This window comes from Aphelocoma coerulescens, chromosome 20 (assembly GCF_041296385.1).
Source record: "Aphelocoma coerulescens isolate FSJ_1873_10779 chromosome 20, UR_Acoe_1.0, whole genome shotgun sequence".
Lineage (NCBI taxonomy): Eukaryota > Metazoa > Chordata > Aves > Passeriformes > Corvidae > Aphelocoma > Aphelocoma coerulescens.
The window spans coordinates 12,167,316-12,192,293 of NC_091033.1; the positions used below are offsets into that span (position 1 = coordinate 12,167,316).

At 43.6% G+C, this 24,978-nt stretch overlaps 1 protein-coding gene across 1 annotated transcript in view; it reads right to left on the minus strand.

The window, feature by feature from the left end:
* PHACTR3 (phosphatase and actin regulator 3) overlaps positions 1 to 24,978 on the minus strand; it is a 100,866-nt gene that overhangs the window by 36,348 nt on the left and 39,540 nt on the right. Inside the window, exons 2-5 of the mRNA XM_069034225.1 lie at positions 11,764 to 11,925; positions 10,833 to 10,910; positions 6,558 to 6,740; positions 1,833 to 2,036 (exon numbers count right to left, since the gene is read on the minus strand). Coding sequence (XP_068890326.1) covers positions 1,833 to 2,036; positions 6,558 to 6,740; positions 10,833 to 10,910; positions 11,764 to 11,925 — 627 coding nt within the window. The remainder of the gene's footprint in view (positions 1 to 1,832; positions 2,037 to 6,557; positions 6,741 to 10,832; positions 10,911 to 11,763; positions 11,926 to 24,978) is intronic.

Sequence of the window (24,978 nt, forward strand, 5' to 3'; positions counted from 1 at the left end):
AGAGCAAGAACCATGGGTTCAGCTCAGCCCTAAAGCAGGAAAAGAGAAGACTGTTTTGTCTTTACACCAGCTTGTTCCTGGAACAGGTCAAGGGCCAATTTCATCCTCATTGCAGCTTTGAACAATATTGAGAATTTCCTGAGATCACACCTGATTTGTCCTAATGACAGATGCTCAGTGAATAATCTTGCAAAGTGATGTCTTGGCACCGTGCCCTGTTCCTCCTCTCTGATTAATTGGTGCTTGACTTACTCCTCACTCCTCTGCTGACAGCATCCCTGGCATTGTATAGGGGGAAAAAAACTGAACACAAAAGAGCTTTTCAGCCTCTTCATCTTCCTTTTCTTTCATAATCGCCCTCTCTCCCTACACTTTTGTATTTCCTCTCGCTCACTGACGGTATTTGTTTAATTTTAACTTAGCACTGCCTCCACATCCCCACAAAAATAAACATGTATAATCACTGCTGGAAAAGGGTCTAGAGTTACTGGAGTCATTGAGAAAATTAAAAGTTGTTCTTTGTGGAAAATGTAAATGAGAATTAAATACCAAAACCCAAAATATCTCAGATGCTACAGGAAATACTTGAGTTAAGCAGCAAAATATCTGAACACTAAATGCTCTGAAGTGCCTGGTGGAGGTGTAATCTCCATACCCTGCGTGGGTCAGGTTTCCAAATACGTCTGATGCCAAGCATGGCCTTCTCCTCAGCTGAGCAAAGGCACAGGGGGCCTGGGGCTGCCTGTTCCTGTTGCAGGGTGGAAGGGGAGCCTCACCCACAGCACAGGATGGCGAAGCAACCTGAACAGCAGCACCCAAGGAGCACTAAAATACCATTTGGAATCCAGCTCCCACTTGAGTTATTACAGCTTTTAAGCACAGACAAAGTATGAATTGTTTCCATGGGAAACATATACTTGTAATTTTCTTCAAAGAGACTGAAACCTCAGTATTTTCTATAAGGCCCAGTGGTCAGGTCACAGTGCCTCTCTGATGTTTTGTTTCCTGTTGACTTTGAAAACCCTACTCATTGTGCCAGATGATGAGTGTGGATGCAAATCAGGGCTCACATAATGGCTGTCATTTAAAAGTCTAAATATCCAACAGGTCTGACATTTAGATGTCAGGACTTGATTCTAATTTGCAATAAGGCCCTTTTAACTGCTTTTACCATATGTAGGGACCCTGAAATTGGAACCAACTAAAATCATTCTCATTTTAGCACCCTTTCTGCAGTGCCAGAATGCTGAGAAATGTAACAACATTGGCAATACATTAGGAAATCAGGCCCAGGGGAATTGCTTTTGGAAACATTCAATGAAGTCTGGCACAGAGGATTGCCAGGTGTATCACTCTTGTGTGTTCTGTTAACGAGACCAGATTTCATAGCTCTAGTTTAGACCTGCCCTAGAGAGCAAACGCTTCTGACAGAAACCTCTGCAGAACCTTTGACTTGAACCAGATTTTGGTTGCTGTCCTGCTCTCCAATGGGAGTCCAGGTAATGAAAACATTTAAATCTTCCTTATGTTTTATGGCATATCGATATGAGCATGGGATTCAGCAGATGTCTGCAGTTGGTTTGATTTGTTCTATGTGTGTTTAGTGCTATAGACTCACACCAAATAATCCCCTGAGAGATTCAGATAAATATGTGAAGTACAAAGATCAGTGCATTGTTATCAGGCAACCAGACATGGTTATGGCTCATTCAGTTTAACTGGCCTGATTCTCAGCAGTTTGGGGCTTAAAAACAGACATGAGAAAAGGATTTGATAGGAGGTGAACAACACATAAAGGATGGGAAAATCTTTACTGAGCAGTGATGACTGACCTGTTATGTTCTTGGTGATTTTGGAGATTGCCTTAGGTGGTGGAGCTGGGAGCAATGGAGGGCTGGGAAGCTGTGCTGGGTTTCTTTCTGTCTGCTTCTGGGGGGAATCTGTGGATTCAGGTACAGGTAAGGCTTGTGGACTGTCTTCAGATGCTGGCAGGCTGGCATCCTCCAGTTCTTCCGTGGGTGCTGAAGGTTTCTTGGCTAGTGGGAAGGTGTGTGAAATTAATGGAACACAAAGTTAATAATGATAGGCCATGAATGCCAGGAACATTCAGAGAAACTGAACACATGGCACACAGCTAGAAGCACTTCTTTTCCACAATGAAAGTAATTGTGAGAAACAGCCAACCAGCCAGGGCAGGTGAAGAATAAGATGTACGAGGATATTGAAGAAATGTTAGTTTTGATGTTCCTGAGACAACTGCTGAGCTTCCTTTACTTCCCTAAAGCCTTTTCCCCCTGACTTTTTTTTTTTCTTTTAATAATGAGGATAGCAAGGCAAAGCTACTTCTGAGAACTGCAATGGATTTTCTCAGAGCACACAGCTGTGGTGCCACAGTCACTGGGTGAGTCTTCTGTCTAGGAACACACAGCCAAAGGGAAAAGAGTATCAAACCCATATTATTACCTAGAAACTGACTTTCCAATAGTTGATGTGTTTATTTTCCCCATATGATTTTAATCTTATTTAATACATTATTTCAACTTGCTTCCCAAGTCTCCTTTTACTGTACCTGACTCCACAGCTGTTGAGCCTGTCCTGAGGTTAAAGCTGATAACCAGAAAGAACTTGCCACAAAAAAGATCTGCTATCGGATCTGAGCAGTTAGAGTGGAACAGGGGACCAGTGAAGTGCTCAAGAAAAAATTCAGTCTCCAAAGCCCTAATTTGAGATTGTGAAGCACTGCTCTTTTCAGGATTGTCTCTGCAAGGATGGTAAAAACACTTAGCTGTGAAAGCTAGTGCAGGCTGAATCACTGAGCAGTTCATCAAATTGACCAGGCTGTGACGAGGGCACAGGGGAATAGATCCAGAAAGACATGAAGCTGAAGCAGGACATAGGTGGAATTTCAGTGATGAAGTCCAAAATTAGCATCCTTGAATTCTGCTCAGATACAGCTGCTCTGGCAATGCCCAGACTCGCACAGAGCTTCACTGCTGGGCTCTCACTCTGTTACATGTCCTGATCTCTGCCTTGGCAGGTGTGGGGAACCACTGAGAGACTTGAGACTGACTCTGATCCAGGTGCCCAGCCATGGCCAGGCTCCCTCCAAACTGCATTTCCAGCCACTCTGGGCTCAGCAGTAGTCATGAGGGTCATTTTTTCTACCCCAGCAGGCAAAGCGCTCATCCAAATGGGGAGATCAGTGTTGAAATCTCTCCTAAGCACAGAATTACAGAATAGTTTGTGTTGGAATGGACCTTTAAAGGTATCTAGTCCAACCTGAAATGAGAAAGGACATCTTCAATGAAATCCAAGTGCTCAGAGTCACCCCCAACCTGACCTTGGATGTTTCCAGGGATGAGGCATCTACCACCTCTCTGAGCAATGTGTTCCACCCTCATTGTAAAAAAAATTCTTCCTTGTATCTAGCCTTCCTTCTTTTAGTTTACAAACATTGCCCCTTGTCCTACAGGACCAGGTCCTATCAAAAAGTTTCTCCCCATCTTTTTATTAAACTCCCTCTAAGTACAGAAGGGCTGCGACAAGATCTCCCTGAAGCCTTCTCTCTTCCATCTGGATGACCCCAACTCTCTCAGACTGCCCTCTCAGGAGACGTGTTCCACCCCTCTGATCCTTTTGATGGGTCTCTGGCCTTCCAACAGGTCTATGTCTTCCTGTGCTGAGGATCCAAAGCTGGGGTCATGCAGAGCATGAGAGAGGTCCAAACTCCTGGGCAAATCCCACTCCTTTTGGCACTCTGGATTGTCTAACCAGAGGACCTTTCCCTCCACACCGTTCTAGGGCGTCTCCTGAAATCTCGCTGCAGTGGCACCCACAGCTGCTGCATCCCCAATCTTTTCTTGGCTCAGTTTTGTGTGTCTCGTTGGGAATTCAAACTCTCTGTATTAATGATCATTCAGCAGCCTCGTGCTCAGAGTGCGTGGGGAGGCACCAAAGCACTCAGGCAGTTGGAAACAATAGCACTAGCAAGATAATGGCATTTAATTTGTTGACAAACAGATTAATGAGTGTGCCTAGAAGAGGAGGAATGAGTATTTATCACTCAAAAGAGACAGGAAAGTAGAATAAATATGCATCATTAACAGGAGTTCTTGTGAAATTTGTCATGACAGGAAAGCTGCCCTATGTGATAGTTATGTGCATTATAGAAGGAAATAATTTTTTTTAATGTACTTCTAGGGAAATGCCTTGTTCCAGGGTAACATCCCTTGGGTGTTTGTGCCCACTGCACAGGAGACAAAATGGGTAATAGAGGAAGGGAAAAATAAAGTCACTAATGGGTTACATTATAGAAAGATCAAGAGCCCCAGTAGATGTGAGGAGCTTGAGAGGAAAATTAGTCAGATTTGAGTGCATTTCCCTGAGTGGAGCAATGCTTTCTCTGGCAGTAACTCCAGAATCAGTGGGTGTGCCTGTGACAGGAAGGGCTGCTTGGCACAGGTGCAGAGGAGCAGCCACAGTGGGACCTCTGCTACAGAGAAGGTGGATCCCAAACACTCTCAGCCCCAGTCAGACTTTTTGGTCCTGAACTCCACCCTGGTCTGCGAGTGGTGTCAGGCAGACCTGAGTCTGGAGCACACAAACCCATTAACAGATTTCATACCGCAGAGTGAATATTATCCTGCTGAACATATTCCAAGTGCTCAGCACTAGGCTCCTGCTGGAGTAGCGAATTATTCATGGAGTGCCACTTGTCAAAATGCCATCTCAATCTCATTACCAGGTAGAAATCCTCCCCTTGGGACTGGCCCCAAGGCTGCTGGCAAAGTTAGGTGGGAAAAACCGCCCTCTTTGTGCCCTGGCTGTTCTTTTTCTGTGTATTAACATGAACATGAAGTCTACAAATTGTGTTTTCTCCTCTTCCCCTCCTTGGCCTTTATCCCACATCCTTAGGATGACATAGAACACACTAGGTACAAAGCAAATACATTCACTTTGTTTCTAGCTGGTCACTTACTCATATAGATTTCTGAAAAAGACACCCACTGCACTAGGCCTGTATTGAGCCCAAGGGCAAATGTTATAAAAAACTCGACATTATAATAAACTTAGCAACACTGACAATAAACTCTGACAATTTTGAAGAGCTTTCCCACCCATTTAATTCCTTCAGGTGCACTCACTAGAGACAGGAATGTTAGGATGTACAAACAGGGATAAATCAGTACATTAAGACTAGATCAGCAGTAATTCTTTTGGAAGCCAGAGGTCACCAATGGAAGAGGTAGAAAGATTTCCTACAAATTGGAGTCTCTCAGACTAGGTAGACAGGAGAATGTAATCCCACAGGGATTTTTGTGGAACCTTGGAAAATGATGCCTCAAAAAATGGAGGAGAAGAAATACAGAAGACAGGAAAGATTGTTTCAGGGAAACAATACAAGGAACTAGGATTTGGGAAAAAGACCTAAAAAATTGGGATGATTTTGAAAGCTTCAATGCACAATTTTGAATACACTGTAAGGTAAATTTTAAATCACAGTATGAGTTTATGCAGAGCCATAAGGTTAAGTACATGACACCCTATTGGTGCTATCTTTCCATGGTAGTACATCCCCATGGCAAGAATTAGAAGTTCAGGAAGAAATTTCATGAGTGATACAGAATTAAACACCCTAGAAAAGAGAAAGAAGGAAAGAAACCTGTAATCTGGTCAAGATTTTATCTGGTTGTTGTAAGAACAGCGAGATGAATGGGTTTTGCCTCAGCTAATGAGGGAACAATTTCCATTCTGAGCTGCTGAAGCAGGCAGGGGTGGAAGCAGGCAGGGGTGGGCTTGGGGAAAGCAGCCAGGGGCTGGGATCCCCGAGAAAGCAGGGCCTGAAAGGGTGGGACAGAGAACAAAAGGCAGCCAGGGCAGATGGAGAAGGTGCAAAGATTGACCAGAGGCCAGGAAGATCCATAATCACTACATGGCACTCCTCACAAACCAGGATAAAGCCTTATCTCTGCAGCTTTGCACTTCTTGGTTGTCAGGAAGTGAATGGAACCCTCCAGCTGCTGGGTTGTGCCTGGCTGCTCTAATCCCTAGGAACTGCTGCCATGGATGAGCTCACCGGAGCAGAGCTGCATGAAAGGAGCTTGGTTTAGCTGATCTGTGCTTCTGGTATTGAACTTCACTGGTGTTTGCAGCATGCTGGGGACAGGGTGATGATATGGACAGTGTGGGCTGTGTATTGACATTGCTCTCCTGAGCCAGGACAAACAAATTCAGACTTGGCACAGAAGTTTAAGAAATCTTTTTAAGAGAAGCTTATTTCATCTTCACAGCAGCCACTGCTGATACCAAAGGGGCACCATGCCAAGACTGGATCATCTCATAATTCAACTAATCCCATCATGCCAAGCTTTGTATAGTTCCTCAGTTTGGTAGAAGTCTCACAAATCACTGCTTTTAAGTACCAATTGCTAAGCCAGTATGGAGCTGAGCTGAAGAAGGTGCTTTGACCCTTTAATGCACTGACAAATTCAACTCCTCAGCAGTTGTTATTTTTATAACACTTCATAGTTTTTTTGAAAACATTTTCTATCCAATACCTGCATCTTCGTTCGGCTCATCCAAGTGCAGCTCCTCACCAAAGGAGGTCACATTTGTTGTGGCTGCTGTTGTGGTCTCCTGCTGCCCCTCCTCTGAGGTGAGTGCCTGGCACACGGGTGCTGGAGCCTCGCCCTGCGTCGCCCTCGTGGCATCATCACCTGTGCAGGCTTTGCCTTCAGAATCTAAAACAACAAATCATTTAATCTTAACTAAACCATGAGCAATGAAGGCTGAGATCCCCCTGCTATCCTCTTGAGAAGAGGGAGTCTCAAACCTCCCAGTGCTCAGAGGACTGAGACCTCTTAGAACAGCACCCAATCTCTCTGTTAACCACCTGTAATGCAAATCCTGTGATTTGTGATCCAGCCCATCTGGATACTAAAACCCACTCAGTTTTCTCAACGAGGCACCTACTTCTGTGGGCATTCAGCAGCCTGAGCAAATGGCCACTGTGCTCTGGAAGTAGCTGCCATGTGGGAGACAAGCAATGGGCAGTCAGAGGTCTCTGGGAGAAGGCAATTCCTCCCTTGCACAAGCAGAGCAGCACATGCCCAGGTTGGTCTGACGTGTCTGGGTTGTGTCAGGCTCTGTGCACGACTCGCTGTCATCCAGCGATGCTGGAGCCTTGCTGAAGGAAAGAAAGGCTGCTCACATTCCCTACCGAGCTGCAGGTTTTTAGCACAGTTTTAGTTACTCAGCTTTGAAAAGTGTGTCCTGTGTGATTGAGCTGATCAGAAATTCAAATCCCTCTTCATGCAGACCTAGAAACTGCTCCCTTTGCTTACTCTGAAAGATTTTTGTGCCAGTGATCCCTGCAGCTGTACGCATCTTGATGACTGAAGCTTTTCTAGTAGTCTCCTATTCAGGCAAGAGTCCTCAGAATACAAACCACCCTTTTACTCCTGCAGAATTTACAAGATCTACATCACTGTTGCAAACCACAGAAAGCAATCACTTCCCTCCCTGGGCAGCTCTCCATGCTGATGGACACTCCTGCTGTTCACCTCCCAGCTTGTATTTCTCAGCCCTAGACACTCCTTTCTGGAAGCTCCTGACAGGGCTGTGTTTTCTTGCAATGATATCGCTACAAGTTCCTTGAACATTGAATTAAAATAGCAGCATTCACAGTTACCTCTTTTTGATGCTATTTGGACAATCTGCAGGGTAATTTCCTATGCTTTTGGGTGAGGATATCAGATTTTGGCCCAGAGATGCTGCGGAAGGGATGCAGTATTTTTGCACACTGAGCTCACTCAGTCTGCCTCATAATCACGTTTGGTGAAAAGTTACTGTTCTTAAAATAGCCCTTGCAGTAGCACAGTTGCTATGATACAGGGAAGGGGAGTGGGGAAAAAGTTCATTGCCTACATTTCAGCTCATTGTGAAGGCAGCCTGTACACAATCATCGGTGTGTGAACCACTGCCCGCGTTGCTTGACAGGCAGCCCTTAGCCCAGTGCTGGAAGTACAGATAAACCTCATCAGCCTCATGCTCACAATGGGGAGAAACATCGAGGGGGGATCTCCCTAAATGTGTTCAAGGTAACACTGCTCTGCACGTTCCTCACATCCTTGGGAAGGGCAAGCAGCTGTCAGCTGTGCCACAATGAAACTGCAGCCAGAGACAGGGCTCCTTCAGTGCCCGGCCCATGGAGTGCAGTGAGTGATGAAGAGATGACAGGCAGAAGACATTCCTGTTGGAGGATTTCCGAGGCTCACAACAGCAATGTTCTTGGGCAGGAATGATCAGCGTGTGCTTTCACCAAAGTGGATGTGCTGCTTTGGGTGGCAGTGGGTCCCAACACCATATTTTAGAGATGGTCTGGAGACACAACGAAGCACAGACCTTAGATCCATGGGTAAGGAAAACACCAGTCCTCAGTATTCCAAGGTAATCAGGAGCAGGGCTGTGATTTTGCTGGGAATTAACCCCACTGTATGCCAGATCCTGCAGCCTGTAACCTCTCAGAGAATTAAGCTGCTTCCCTGGAGTGAAGCTGCATTTCGGGAGTTTTCCAGGGGCAGGCTGGCATCTGACTGTGTGAGCAGAGCTGGAGAGGAGAGAAGGGCACAGACGTGGCCCAGGCCACGCAGTGAATGGGCAGCCAGGCTGGGGGTTGTGTGAGGAGAAAGGGTGACATAACCTGCCAGGGTGACTCATCACCCACCAAAGGACAGTGCAATTCCACCCTGGGCTGCTCCCAGAGCGCTGCAGATCCTGTGCCAGCTCTGTGGAGAGCTCAGAGCCACACGGGCCACTGCCAGGGCCACTTCCAAACGCTGCTGACAGACTTTATGCTATGGGTCTGAGTGGCACCTACTGCAAATGCACGAGGCTTCTCAGGCTGCAGCATCATGCCAGTTGGGCTATTTATGAAAGCGAGCAGGAATCAGCTCCTGGGAGTGGAGTAGAGCCTGATGGAATAGAGGGATCTGAGGATTTACCGTAGTCTTTTAGCACAGTATTGCTGCTTTGACAATTGCAACTTACTACGTAAACGAGGACTTAGCCTTGAAACTGCTGCCACTTCAGCTCAGTCCAAGTAGGGCACTAATCATTTACTGAGAATTATTTGGGTCAGTTTTTTATTCCAGTTAATAAGCTGCTTCTACTAATATAATGAAATAACCCTGGAGATTCACAACAACCCATAAAGAAAAATAACTTGCAGACAGCTGCAATGTCCTTCAGCTGACTGTGATCCATTCTTCCCCTTCTGGGCACAGGGAGGCACTGGATATTTGTGTGATGTTTATAGGAGCTCTAGGCAACTTTCCTGCAGACAGGTAAGCAGTCTGTTTGCAGCTGTCTGGTTAAAAGCACAGCTTGTCCTCACACCTTACTGGAATATATTTATTTAAACTATTTTGATTTTGTTAAAATGCTCTTGCTGCTTGGCATCGTCTTCTCCTCCCAAGCTGTTCTTTATGCATGCAAGAGGTTTATTGATTCTTCATTATTACCTCTTAAAGTGCTCTACAGAAGTTTTATTTTACTGTTCTTTTGCAGAGCTGTATATATGTATGTTTTCAAATTCATGGATTATAGGGAACTTTCCCACTCCTAGGGGAGATGGTGTATATCCAGTAGCGCTAATATGTTAATAGGGCAACTAATTATCTAGAATTATGAGAGACACAAAGACTTCAATGGACAGGAACTAAAAATGAGCTTTCTAAGAACTTCCATTTTAGAATAAGCTGATGGTTTGATAGATTATTTAACATGATGCATAAAATACATCCAACAAAATAATATTAAAATTGCTTTACTGCCATGGAAAAAAAAATCCTATTTAAAATGCTCTTTTTCTGATTCTTCAGTTGCTTGGTTTCACTTCAGCATAGCATCACTGAGTATTGTCCCAGGGGTTATTTATAGGCATGGCATTTGTTTTATACAAAAGAAACTCAATTACTACTTTCAAAGAACATAACTTCTATCTGTGAGATTAATCAAACTCAAAAGGCCAGTCCTCTTTCATGACAGTACTTTCTGCTATAATGTCTTCAAAGTAAAGATGGATTTGTGGGGTTTATCTCTGTTTAGGTGGAAATGGCAATTGGGATGTTGTCCCTAACATTGGGAGTTCAGTTAATCTCACAGAACAGTCACCCAGATCTGTGTCTCCCTTGAGCATCTGTCAGGGCTTTGGAGCACAAAAACCACGTCCTTTGTGAGCGTTTCTGACACTTCATCACCTCTCCTTCCATTATTTCTGGTTTGTACTCAGAAAAGCTTTAAAATGGCTCCACAAAATGCTTCACTTTTCCATGGGAATGAAAAGTAGGTGGACTGGTAACATGTTACATCACAAACTTGGTTTACTGGAAAAACAGCTGAACACATCAGATTAGGATCATTTGATGGGATTTGGATCCATAAGTTGTTCATGTTAGCTGAGACTGCACTGTACGTTGAAGTTTATATTTATCCAGCTTGAGCTGGATTTCTTGGCAGGAGGATTTAGCTGGGTTTAGAGGAATTGCATAAAACATATGTAGCAGTTCAGGCTGCACCACATGTAAACCAAGGGAAGATGGAGCTGCATTCGAGATGGTAAAGCATCAGACACTAAACTCCATGGAGTGATTGCAGCAGGGAGGAGCTTGAAGGAAGACAAGCCTTAATTCAAACACTGAGATTTTCTCCCTGTTTGGATTGAAGGTTTTCCTTTTTATTCATCTGCTTGTTAGGTTTCTGCTTTTGCAAATATGTGTTTCCTACTGTCCTGAAAGAGCTTCTGATTAAAAAAATGAAGCATTTTTACTTACCTTGTTCCATCATCTCCAGAAGACCTTTCTTAATGAGTTCATCCCGCCCTTGCCGTGCTGTCATCTTCTTCTCCAGCACTGCACAAAAAAGTGGCACAACACAGCACTAGTTACCAACAGAGCAGTCATTCAGTTATTTAATGGGGTGAGAAGGATGCAACATGGAAATTCCCTCTAGTCTCAGGCCCCTGTGTGCTTGGAAAGGACTGCAAGGATTCTGTTTTGGGGGCATGGATTCGTCAGCCTGTTTGTGCCTCTTCCTTTGTTAAAATCACCACATGTAAAGCTGAGGTTTATGACGGTGCTGTCAGATCACACTGAGTGCAGAGTCACAGGGATATTGGAGCCTTCCTGCTGTTTAATGTGGCACCCTGGAGCTGCCTGGGACAGTGCCCTTCACTGGGACACTCCCACAGGGTACAGGAGCAAGTGGAGGGAACTGCAACATCCCATCTTAAGAAAATGCAAGTCAGTTTGTCTCCTTACTGATCTCCTGGGCCATCCCTGGAGACCATGGAGAGCATGCTGTGCAGTGTGCTGGGCTCCTTCCCTGCAGAGACAGCTGCTTGAGGGAAGGCATTTCACATGCTGCAGCTCCCTCCTGTCACTTTTCATAATGTTACTGTGACCTATATAAACTTCACCCCAAATAAAAGGGGTGGCAATACTTCGGGCCATAAACACAGCCTATGTGGAGAAGGGAGAGCCCATGGAGAGCAGTCTGGGGGCAAGGCTTGTGCTTCACTCTCATATTTTGACCTTTTCTTCTAAGTGTACTATATTGTGTTATATAGGAAGTCAGCCTATATGGGCCCCCTAGCCATAAACATTATTAATCTGTTGGATCTCTGAATTGGGCTCTGTCAGGTCACCTTTAACACATCCCATGTAAGCTTTGCTGTGCAGCATCCCTCTCTTGCTCTCAGCCTACCTGCAGATGTCTGCTTTAGCTTCTCGTTTTTCTTTTTCCGCCACTTCCATGGTTTGAAGATCCTGCCCAGTGTTGCCAGTTTGCTGTTCCTCCTCACTGGTGGAGTTCGAATCCCTGAGACCAAGTAATCAGAACGCACTGCAGGGGACTGCTCCATCTCATCTGAGGGGAAGAGAGGAAAAAACTGTAGGACAAAACCCTTCCACATTGACCTGCAAAGAGCAGGCAAAGGTGCTCACCAAGGAAATGGTGTCACTGTCCCCCCAAGGGCTGCGGGGAGCCGTCACAGCCTCCTGAAACATGAGGAGCTGAGAGCTCCCCACGGCTTTAACAAGAGCAGTGGAAGTTTAACACATTTGTAAATTCAGCTCACATGGCCTCCAGTTAATCACATAAATGTAATGTTCATTTAGAAAAAGGCAGACCTTTATGAAAAGCTGAGAGGAAGTGTGAGAGAGCTCAGATCCCTTCGGAATCCCCAGCTTCCAGTTCTGTTCCTGGGTCACAGGATATGGCTGCCTTTTAAATGAACTCTTCACATGAGCTAACACAGAACATGCTGACTTTTGGGAGCTAATGCAAATCTTATATAAAAGGAGAGTTTGTTTGATATTTGCTACTTAAGTAAAATCTTAGAACTATTGTGAAAATGTATTCCTTGATGAAGCTAAGAGGAAAATTCTTTCCCTTTCGTCCAGCCAAGCCACAGGAATTCAGAGTTAATACTTCAGCTGGAAAATCAATTGAGGTATTTTTAATAATTTTCCTTGAAAATGCACCCTAAGTTTTGCTAATAGACAAGTGTTGCATAAAACAACACCCACTGAGTATTCACAGCTGTGTGCCAGCCAGTGCCATGGAGGACAGTGGGACAGACCCTTAAATGAGGTTATTGATGTCTTTACTGAGATTTGTATTAGAGCACCAATACAGTAATTGTTGAAAGAGAAGCTGCCATCAGATCTGTTACAGAAATAAAAGCTGAGCAACAATTTGTAATTTTTTTTCCCAACAACCAGTTATGATTTAAATCAGCAATGCAAAGCTATGAACATACATACATTTCCAAGTATTTTTTCTCTGGAACAACAACATTTATCATAAATTGCTTTATAACTGCAAGATCATATCCAGCATCTTCTAGGCTTTGTTTTTAAGTTAACAGGGTGAAAATGCCTAAATCACAGCGTGGAGGTGGGGATCTCCAAGTAAACAGGAAACAATTTTTGGAAGATTATTAAACACAGCAGGGGAATGAACACATTCCTCCTCTTCCATTTAATTTTGAAAATACTGGTAATTGAGATGAATCATTCAGTGGAGACAAAGTAAAAACTTGGCTATGTGAACTATCAGAGCAGAGAAAAGCTGTAACAATTCCCCACACACATCATGCATGCCCAGTGAAATTCTCTTCCTTTGCCCTGAATTTAGAGCACCTTTTTTCTCATTCCACTGAGTTTATCTGGGGGTTTAATTTACAAGAGATTTAAAGTAATAATATTTTTTTGCCTTTGAAAGCATGGTGCCTACCCAAGGTGATATTTATAATTTACAGTTTGGAGGTCAGTATTAAGTTGAGAGCAGAAAATAGCAATGAGCCTTGCTCAGAAGGGAGGCAGTAGCCTCCAAACCACAGCTGGAGTGCCAAGATATTCTGCTCCTTTCCTAGCAGTGTATTCAAAAATGAGCAGTACCACAGAAATAAGCTTTGAAGAATTAGAGCTGCTCTTGATTACAGCAGTAGCAATGAGAATGGAAAAAGGCAGAGTAGATCTCCTATTAATTTGCTATTATGATCACTTTAAAGCTGTAATAGAAGCCTCAGGACATAGCATTTGGTCATTTCTTGTGACACCTCTTGAGTTGAAATAGAAATGTTCACAAAATTGGCTCATCAGAAGAGCTGTAGATGAGCCTGTGAATCAGAGCCCTGGGAGCTGCAGTGGAGTGGGACGAGCTCAGCTCAGCCATCCCTGGTCCTTGCTAGTGAGACTGCTCCTCCCAAGCATGGAAGTGAAGATTAAACAAGAAGCTGATTTAAAGGAGTACCTTGGCAAGCTACTGACTCTGCTGTGTTTCCTTCAGGATGTAGGTGTCAGCAAAGTGGGTTAGACATGCCCCATGTGTTTTGTTTAACACTGCCAGCATGAGGTCATTTTAAGTTTTTGCCAGATAGGGGATATACAAAATACCAGGAAATCATTCAAACCCAAACCTGTGTGCCTCCAGCAATGCTTATGGTCCCAGATATTCCCCTAAGAAAGAGAATGGGGATATATCATAAGGACAGTGAGGTTTCCCTGAGTGCCCTGTTGGAATGAGTGCTTCTGTGGTTTCCATCAGCCTTGCCAACTGGGTTTCTTCCCTCTTTGTGCCCTCTTGGTTGTGGAAATGCAAGGATTTTGTGCCTTGGTCTTTGATTGAAGATGAAGCACAGGTAGAAATCCAATGTCAAAGAAGGAATCGCAGCTAAAACAAATGTTCCAGTGGAGGTTTTTGTGGGCTTTTTAACTTTATTGATGTTTCTCATATGGTACAAGCAGTCCTTAAGCAAATGGATTTATCACCTGGTACATTCTCACCATATGCAGTTTCTATACTGTGCATTGGGAGAGATGGACACAAAAATAGATAGAGACACAGCAAGACAGATGTCCTGAAGTCATAAATAACAAGGAAATAGTCTCATTGGCAATAAGAATCACAAGAGAGGCCTTGGAGCACCTCATTTCCAGTCAGTTAATTTTCTTCTGGTTGTGGGTTGGCTGCTTGGGAGATCAGAAGTTGACAGCACAAAAAGCAGTTCCCACGTACAGCAATGAATACTGGAGGAGAAGGCACTCCTAAATATCAGCCAGTTCCTGCAGCCAGCAAGCTGCCAAGGCTTGCCAACCCTCCAACCACTCTGTGAAACATTCAGCACATTTTTTTAATCTGCAGTCAATATTTTAATTATGCTAACTGTTCTGTGGAATAATGTGGTTATTTCTCCCAGAGCCTGACAGCCTGGGGCCAGGCCATGCAATTACACAGGGGATGTCTGCAAAATATAAACAGCCAAGAGCCAAATCATGACTCTCCAAATCAGCAGGGAGAAGCAAGCAGCAGCTTAACTCACTGTGTAATGTGGAAGGATGAGGGACAGTTCTTAACAGGGTCTAGGACACCAGTTTAACCCTCAGCACAGCAAGGCCAGCCTGTGCTTGGCCCTCACTGCCCCACAAGCAGAAAATCCTCAGCCCTGTGGGGCCACAGGATTTTGCTCAGGCTGAAGCTTATTGGTTGTTTATGGAAAACCACTTTAAATTCCTTGCTGTACTCCTTTGAGGGCAAAGTCTTCCATGCTGGAGCTCCAGCCCCAAAACAAACCCCTCATGTATCACACTCTGGTCACCTGCTCCATGTGTGCCAAAGGGGTGGAAATGAATGTGGCTGTGCCCCTGCTGATGATGTTGGGCAAGCTCTTACAATGCTAGCTGGGGTAGTTTCTAGAGCTCCTGACAGTGGTCCACTGTGAGTGGGTTAATGTCTGAGACATCCCCAGTCAGAGGAGGGGAGATGTTCCAAAGTGATGGGCACTGCTCTGCAGTGCAGCTCTGGGCTGCAGAATCAACCAGGCAACAAAGAAGAAGCAAACAAACCATAATATTCATTACATTTGGCTCCAGGGTCTGACCCCTCAGAAAGTCTGAGCATCTGCAACTTCTGTTTACATCAGTAGCAGTTGTGGTGAAAAACACCCCCTTGCTTTCTTCTTTAAAACATTGTGGTGCCATAAATAGAGCACTCTTCCTGCAAGTCCCCTCTCTGTGGGAATTGTGCAATGATTGTGAAGGTTTTCTGCACACAGAAGCTCTCCCATTTGCACTTGTCAAACCCTGCCTCCATCCCAGCCAGCCTCCAACAGAAGTGGGGCAGGTTTGCTGGGAGTTGTGTGCTGGATGTGTGATGGAGAGTGCCCTGAGCTGCCCACAGCCCTCATCTGTACAGCAGCTGGCTTTGGTGCTGAGGTGATCATGTCTGGGTGATAACAGCATTGTTAAATTGAGCACTGGGCTCAGCAAGCTGGGTTTATCTTCTCGGGTTTTTCATGATGAGCCAGAGTCTGTAGCTGGATGCCTGGGCTGCTGATTACAGCAACTGCAGGGTGCATTCCACAGGCTGAGGAAGGGCAGCTGGGAACATCAGGGATGTAGGGCTGACTTACACTGACCTTGCCATGCAGACAAGCTGCAGGAGACATGGCTCATGGCAGTCCTCCTGTGAATGCAGCAAGAAGTTTGTGGGAAGATGAAGGATGCTGAATTTTAATGTCTGGGAATTTTGAAGAATTTTGGTAACTTAAATTCATGGCAATGAAAGTTGTGCCTTGCTAAATCCTGTGTGTACATTGGTAGGAGAAGGACCACTGAAAAATCTGCAACCTGCAGGCAGTTTAAAAATAACACAGCAGACAAGAGCTGCAGGCAAATTTGTAAGGCAGGCGTGCTCTGTTTGCTGATGAATTGGTTTGTAATGCAGCTCTGCATGTTTTCCCCTTTACTGTCATTGCATCTGTCTTTGCAACTCATATATCGAGCTAAAAAAAGGAAATAAAGGTTCCCTTTGGTCCACTGCAGAGGGAGAGAGACAGTGAATGGAATCAAAATGACCTTTTGGGATAGAGGTGCCTTTACCACCAGTAACTTTCAGTGCTGCCTGGAATTCAGGACTGCCTCTAAAGAGGATGTGAGGGAGGATGACACGGAGGGAGCTCAGCTTTTAAGGGGTTCCTGTGTCCTCCTGGCCAGCCCCAAACTGAGCCAGCGCCTGGGAGGTTGACCAAGGCACAGCACTTCCCTCGAGGTGCTCCTTGCTGAGGGTCCTTGTCATCCCGTGAGAGGAGCCTGCAGGGCAGGGAAGGCAGAAAGGTGATCTTGGTTTCAGAGTAAGGGTTATCCTGAGCATTGTGAAACAGCATTAGCAGCAGGAACAATGCCATTTTTCTCAGTTTAGCGTCCTAAAAAAGAAAGAACTGGCCACAGTGACTGAACATGCAGGACAGGCGTAAGCTTCTTGTGTCTGGGAGCCTTTGAATACTTCTGTTATGTTCCAGAGAAGCAGAATTCCAACTGAAGAGCTTTTTTGTTGCACCAGTTAGATGTTTCCTGTGATGGAGCTCTTCCTTGTTCTAAAAATGTTTTCTGTCACCTGCATTTCTGCAGACACGCTCTCTTTCTTGACTCTCTTTGAAAGAGAACTGCAGCAGAATGTTCCAGTTTGAAGTTTCCATTTCCATACATACAGTATTTTGATTTTTGCAATTTTGAATGACTGTTAGAAATTAGAAATGAAGATTATAAAGGAGAAAAAAGTCTTTTAAGAACCTGAAATTTATTTAATTTTTGAAGGACTTCGCATTTGAAGCTGTGAATGTTTCAGTATTGTTTTGGGTTGGTTTGGAAAAAACTTACACAGAATCCTCTGTAAAAAAGAAAACTTAGTTCCTAACAGTTTAGTTATTTAGAAAGGCAGAGTACCTGTAGTAATTATTGAATGTAATCATGAGCTGATTTTGGGTGCACAGCTGCTTATGTGACATAGATTGTTGCTCTGACCCATCATATTTGTTACACCAGCAAAACTGAAATAAAGTAGGGAAAATTACAGGTTTGAGGTGCAAACTCAGGCATTTACTTATACAAATTTTTAGGTTTTGCATGGTCAACAGTGTAAGGAAAAAAATGGCTTGAATTCTTCTTTTTGCAACCCTTTATGTTCATGGTTTCCCGCCGTGGATTTCATCTCTCTGAGAGTTTAACCTCACAAAGAGCAGATGGAGAGTGGGCCAGGTTTATCCACATGGCATCTACGTCATTCCCTGAGTTACCTTGGGGGAAAAATCTGGCACAGTAAATTTGTGCAGGCTGCAGACTCATGGAGATCCATGAAGGCAGGGTGAAAATGCGAAGATAAATAGCAGGGAAATACAGAAACAGCTCTGGGTTCAGCTTCCCCTCAGTAAAGGCTGTGCTTGGGCTCAATCACTTTTCCTTTTGCTGGGTGATATAAATCCTGATTAAGTTTTTATACTTCCCTGCATGAAAATGCAAGTTTACTGTGTTGTCTCCAGAGGCTGAGCTTCCATTTCTACTTCAGACTCAAAGGTTTCCCATTTGTCCTTGTTCCATAATTTCCACTGCTCTTTAATATATTAAATTATGATTTAACATTTTTCTCTAATTGAAGGAAATTAAAAAAAAAAAACCAAAACATAACTTGGGGGGGGGGGGGGGGGCTGTGCTTGCCAGGGAAGTTTATTTCCATTTTGTCATGCTGAGCCTACCTTCAAAGTATTTGGATTTTAAAACCAGGTTTCCCTGACATGAATGGGGAAACAGATTATGCTTATCAAAGGAAAGAGAGCAGGGAAGTAGCAACTCCAGCTAAATCTCTTAGATAAAAATATGCTTTGTATGCCTGAGATTTGTGATTTCTTCCAGAAAATGTTCCTTTGGAAAGCTGACATATCACCTACCAGCATTACCACCAAGTGAGCCAAGGTGCAAAGAAATTAATCAGGAACCTCTCATGCTTTTGGATCATTGTGTCAAGTTCCAACACCACTTGCTGTGATTTACAATGCACGGTGTGACATTAGCAGTTCATTAACAAAAATAGGTTTGTCAGGGTTTGCATATAGGAACCCACAACACGCTTTACCTGGGTAAGAAAGGGCTCAGTAGCAATAAGAAAATGAGCCTGATGAAGGATTACTGTGTGATCACTGTTAATTCAGTTACCTGAGCCTGTACAGTGTCTGCTTTGGACAGGGGAAAGCTGCTGTTTGCAAGCCTGTGCCCCACTGAGAGCTGGCTCAGGCAGCAGAGCAGCATCTCCCCAGATCCACAAAAAAACCATTCAAATAAGATAAAAATTCATTCAAATGGGCACTGCCTCTGCAGAGGGCCAGGAGCAAGTCTGTTCCTCCTGCAGCTGCAAGGGGTTTGTGCCACACACGTTACCAATCCCCAGGGCTGGGCAGTTTCCCCCAGGCTCCTGGAAAGATGCTGTGCTGCAGGACACAGGGAGCCAGGCCCAGCAAGCACAGGAATGTTTTGGATCAGGCTTGCCATGCACTCAGAGCAGTAAAGCTGCTGTCTGCACTGCAGGACCAGCCTTTCATCACCTGCAGTTGTTTAATTAGCTGTAGCCTTGCTGCAAACCTGTTGAAAGGATGTTTTTTATAGCATTCTCAGGGAGTCTGCAGACTGAAACACACCCTGGGCTGTCTCCAAGAGGCACCTTCAAATCCCTTCCACTGCAGTTATTGCTGACAGCAGCTGCATTTGGAGGGACATGGAACACCCAGGGAAGCCATCAGTGTAAGGGCATCATGTTTGCCAGCAGGGACCCATGCACGACTTTTTCTGGGATCCATGGCCCAGGACTGACCTGTTCAGAGTTTCTCCAGTTTATGGGAGTCTGTGTTTGTCAGACATACAATCATCTCTCACTTTATATTGATCCCAAACTTGTCTATTTGAGAATTAATCAAATCCTTATGTCCTATGCACTTTCATGCCCTTGTAATTCCATGCAGAATTTCCTTCTTTGCTCGAACACATCACAGCTCTCTGTTGGTGCTCTGTTACTGGTCAGTGCCACTGCTGCAGATGGAAAACACTCTTTGTGCTCTGTGAAATGCAAGAGCATCTCCTTTTGTTTAGTTTTGTTTTCTCCTTTATCACTCCTGCTGCTTCACACTCTCGCTTTCCTCACACCCACTGGCAACAAATACACACCAGCCACCAGTCTCTGGTGCTCACTCCAGGCCTGCTCTACAGCACAGGACAGAGATTTGGGAGAAGGAATACTTACACAACAAAAATCTGACATAAATCAGAACAGCTACAGGGAAAGGTAGATAGAAGACAGGCACAGTGAGCGAATTCAACTTTTGTCTAAGGTTATGCATCCAACGTGGCTCCTTGTAAAACTGTTTTAAAGCTACCAGTGATTTATACACTTGGTAGGTATGTAAATTGTAATGAAACCCTTCTTCGGAGGTCATTTTATCTGAATGAATGGTTCAATACTTTCTAGGGATGGTTTGCTCTGCTGGATGTAACAGTTTGTAAATATGACACATGTAGGAAGTCCTTTAAGGGGAACACTGTTTTTAAAAATTAATTTATTCCACTGTCTACTGGTACTTCTCAACAGGCTAAATTGTACTCAATTGTACTAAATACTCAGCAGTCCTCCAAAGCAGGGTACCACAAACCCTCAGCCTTTGAAAAGACACATCTGTGCTTAAACACAGAGCAGAGTCAGATGCTACCAAGCCCCCAAGGGTGAGGGCACTTCTCACCTGTTAAATTCTGCATTAAACACCATCCTTAGCATGGAACTTTCTCAAGGCCCAGATAAGAGTTTTAAAGAACTGATCTAACCAAACTGCAGCATGCCTTCTAAAATTCAATTCTTCACTGGTTGAGGGCCAAGAGAAATAATTGCTTATCAAATTTACTGTAGTGATTATCACTGTTTGCCTGAACCAAGACCACAATCTAGTCCTAATGGGAATGGCAGGATCTTCAGAGCAAGAATAAACATGGAAATTAAATATACAAAGCTGTCTCCTCTGCAGCTCTTGGAATGACTCCATTCCAGGTTGTTTCCTCCTTCTATTATAGGAACTAGGAAAAACAAACTACTGAGTTGTAATCCTTGGCCTGTGTAAGAAATGGGAAAACAGAGAGACAATGTCCCACATGGCAACAACAAAATGAGAATTTGGCAGGAGAACAGCAATGTCTGTCCTTTAACTCTCTGTGTCACCGAGCACCCAAGCAGGCAGAACTATGGAAGTAACTGCAATTCCTCTTGCTAATGCGATTTATTGGCTGTGTCTGCATTAGCAAGAAATGCAGTGTTAGAAGTGGGTCTGTGAGCAGCTGGTACTGAGGACTCAACACCTTCTGGCTGCATTTGTTAAGCAGCAGAGGTGTGATCTTGTGACTCCAACTCGACAGTGAACGAGCTCTTTCCTTACAAAGTGCAAAGGAAACACGATTCTTCTTGATAATAAAAATACCAACCAAGCTAAACAACCATCCTTCCACAAATAAACTAAGGATGCCTGTGTTTTCTTCCCAGAGGAAGGATAATTATTTGTCTTATTAAACTGCAAGATTCAAAAGCCCCTAATCACACATGCAAATTCGTATGACTTGTTGGCACCAAAAGTCACCAACTTTGATCAAGATGTTGGCTCTTAAATTTCTGGTGAAGTAAAAGTTTCCTTGTATTGCATTTTACCCCATATTAAAGCTTATCTGATATATCCTCATACTGCATTTGTCCACTATAAATACCTCTGTCCAGAGTGGCAGGTACCTTCCTGGGGCCTTCCAGCAACACATTTTAGCATCAATGAAATTGCTTTGCATAAATTAACAATGGCAATTTCAAAATTCCTAGAATGATGCTGAGGCTGTGACAGAGAAAGCAAATTTCATGCACAGATGGATGAGTTTCTTTCAGCTTGTCTTCTAAGGTTCATAGTGCACTGAATCTAGTGGAGAATGGACTCTGCATTTAACCAGAGTCGTACTGGTTTTATTAACTGGAGTGAGTCTCCTTGCAGTTCAGTGCAACAACTGAGCTTTGTATTCATTTTTTAGTTCATAAAACATTCTTTCCACACAAACTAGACAATTGTTGCTAAAAACAATGTAATGTAATAATGTAATGGTGTAAAAAAAAAAAGAAAACGTGGAGTATCTATAATTTTGAGAAGTGTCCAGGGAGCACATGAGTACACTTCTGTTCTGCTGGTCAGGGCTTATGCAAAAGAACAAAATGTAACAACCATTTCCCAAACTAAAGTAAGACAGGAGGCTCTCTCCTTGTACAGACCAATTTTGTTAATTTTACTGGCCCCAAGTTTTAAATTCACATTTTTTTAAACCAACAATCCCAGACAGTTCCTTTGTCTCCAGCTCTTGATTTTCATTCAGGACATGTTTTTGAGACAGAAACCTCTAATGAGTGTTTTTATAACATTTGCCTTTCATCAGCAAGAATATTTTACTTTCTTTTCTTGTTTTCTTCTCTTATTTTCTTAATTTATTACTTTTTACACAAAAGGGATAACCAGATCTGTGACAAAACTATCATTTTATAACTACCACAGAATATGAACTGAATTTCTGTTTCAATGCATGAGGTTTTTATTAAACAAGTAAATAACAGTCTTGTTCATTTCAACCATATCCTGGGCCTGTTTTTATGTCTCACAAAGCCCAAGCAGCTTGGAAGGAAAACCAGCATGGAATATTTTTACCCTGTCTGACCTAAATTTATGTATGTTTTAGTTCTTCCAAGAGAAAGAGAAGCGGAATAACTACTCCCTCTTCTCAGTTTCTTTTCAGCACTTATATTTTAACTGTGTTCTCAGCTGCCTGCATGAGTCATGGAGATCTGGAAACAAGAACCCCCCCCAATATTGTAATAACTGCTTCCTCAGGAGGGAGCCTCTGTGTGTTTTGGGGGATACCACTAAAAAACCACAAAAATCTTCTTGTGCTAAAAACCTCCATGGGAAATAATAGAGGAAGTGACAATACCTTAGCTGCAAAAAGAGATTATTTATGAGTGTAATAGTAACAAGGATACCCGAGGATTGCCATATCACTGTCTTGAAATTCGTGTAATTGTTCTTCAGCATTTGCAGAGATTTCAGACTGCTGTTGACTTTGTGGATTGTTTTGTGTAATGACAGTATTGAATTTCACTGGTCTAGGCATAATTTGGACTTGGTCCTGTGATGTTCCGAGAAACTCTGAAATCCACACGCTTTTATAGGAACTGGAGGGTGTTCAGTGCTTGCCACACTGATCCACACTATTCCAAGGCACTAAGTTCATCCAATGCCTGTCCCTTACTATACACTGTAAGTTACATCCAAACTAAATCTCTTTGAAGCTGCCTAGGAAATATTTAGAATGGGGGAAGCTCATGGAAAAAAAAATCCTACATTCCGAAATGCCATAATTTACTGAGAACAAGCCAGCCCCCTCTTCCTTTGGTTCATGTCTGCACTGAGCAGGGCACAGCAAACCAGGGCAAGGATCTTGTGCAGTGAGAGGAAAAACAAAGAAAGGTCAACTTAATCATAAACCAAATTCACTGGTGGGTCAAATGGATTCAAAGAACAAACACACAACAGTAAAAAGATGTTGTGAAACATTAACAGAGGCTCTTGGTATCAAACGTGCCCATCAGCTCTACGGCATTTATAGGCCTGTATCATTATGCCTCAGAGTGCCCTGGCTCAGTCCTGTAGGCTGGAGCTTATCTGCCTCTAACACAGAGCTTCAGTCCTAAATTCCTGCACATGAGGTCAGACAAGGAGTTGGTCACACTGAAATCACATCTCCCTGTCTGAGACTCTTCCCTTTCTCACTGGGCTGCCCTTCCCCTTCTCTAGTCGCATTCTGCTTTCACACCCCTGGTTTTGCTGTCCTTTCACCTCTCTACAGGTCTGACTTGCTCGCCCTGCAGCCTCCCCTCCCTGCTCAGCACAGTTTGCAGAGCCTCTGCACAGGAACAGCCTGACTTTAATCAAGACTATGCAGGAAAAGCCCTTCTTCTCCAAGAAAGCTTTTAGACATTACAAGTATTCAGGGTTCGTTTACAACATTGGGTAATGAAGCAGAGCTAAAAATACCATATGTTCCTCTGACATTGCCCATTCATTGCTACAAATGACTGGAATTTCTGTGACTGCAGCACAAAACTTGTTTTACATTTTTGCTTTTAAGTGGAGCTGTGTATAAAGCTCTTTGTCACTTGGAATATCCCAGTGTTTTACATAAGAGGATAACAAAGTTTATTTGGAAAAGGCGGCGAAGCCTGCAGCTTGTTTTCCTCTCATTTTCTTACATGAATGAGGAGAGATCTTAGAATGTGAGATCACAGGAGTGGAACTGGCTGAATTTTCTCAGTTGTGAGAAAATACAGTGAGGAATTTATTGAGACTGCCCCCAGAACATCACCTCTGATTGGCAATTCAGTGCACTGGATAAGCAGAAGTCTTTTCAATCGGCTTCCAGCCTCCTCTGCAATCTGTGTAAATCTATTTCAACAACAGAATGAGATTATCAAAGCATGAGAGAGAACTGACACATAGGGCCAGATTGTTTGAAGATGTTTATTTTAAGTCATTTCACATAATCTTATGCACTATATTTGTTTTTTGAACTCAGAGAAACAGAATTATTTTTTCCCTAGTAATTAGAACTCTGAAGGCGGACACTCTTGCCTGCACAATAAAAGAATTTATAATATTTTAGAAAGTATTAAAAAAAACCCCTATAAAAACTCTCAACTAATTTCTTCCTTTCAAATGCTGAAATGATCTAATGCTATTAATAGAAGATTCTTTCTCTGTGGAAAATGTATTCTTCTATTTAAAGCTACTGGGGAAAAGCTTGAAAGAAGAAAAATTATGATTCTGACATCTGGCTATCAGTATAACCTTCGGATGATGAGTTCAGATAGTGGCTTTAAAATGCACACATTTATTTGGAAAGAAGGCAGGATGATAGACAAGGCATCATTTCTCCACACAGTTGTATCCCATGGCTACACCCCTGCTGGAATCCCACCCAGCTTGTCCCTTAGTGCTGGGGGAAGCAAATTGGAGGATCCCAGATTGACAGCCCTGAAAACTACAAGTTTTCCTTCATGCCCAAAACCAGGCAGAGCTAATAAAGCAGCAGAACCTCCCCAGGTGCTGCTCAGCCAAGCCTGAGCCTGACCCAGATACCCCAAGATTGCCTGAGCAGGTGTTGCTCTGTCCCCATGATCTCCCTGCAGAGGTACGAAATTGATACCAGAGCTGGGATGACATTTCCTGTGGGCAAAGGATGAGAATTCCTGTCACAGTAAGTCAGCAAACAGAGCACCTCCCCAGGACTTTAAAGGGACATTTTATAATGAATACCTCATATGCTGCTTCCAGGCACCTGATCCATTAGGCTTTACTTCCCTGACATGAGCCAGCACTTGGTCATTTTCTTTACATGCTGATCCTGCACCCAGGTGCCATTCTAGGGATTCACTCCAGAGTTACATGCCTTGTCCATTCCTGGTGGGATCATGCACAGATCATATTCACAAAAACACGGGGGTATGTTGCCCAAAACATGTGATTCACAATAA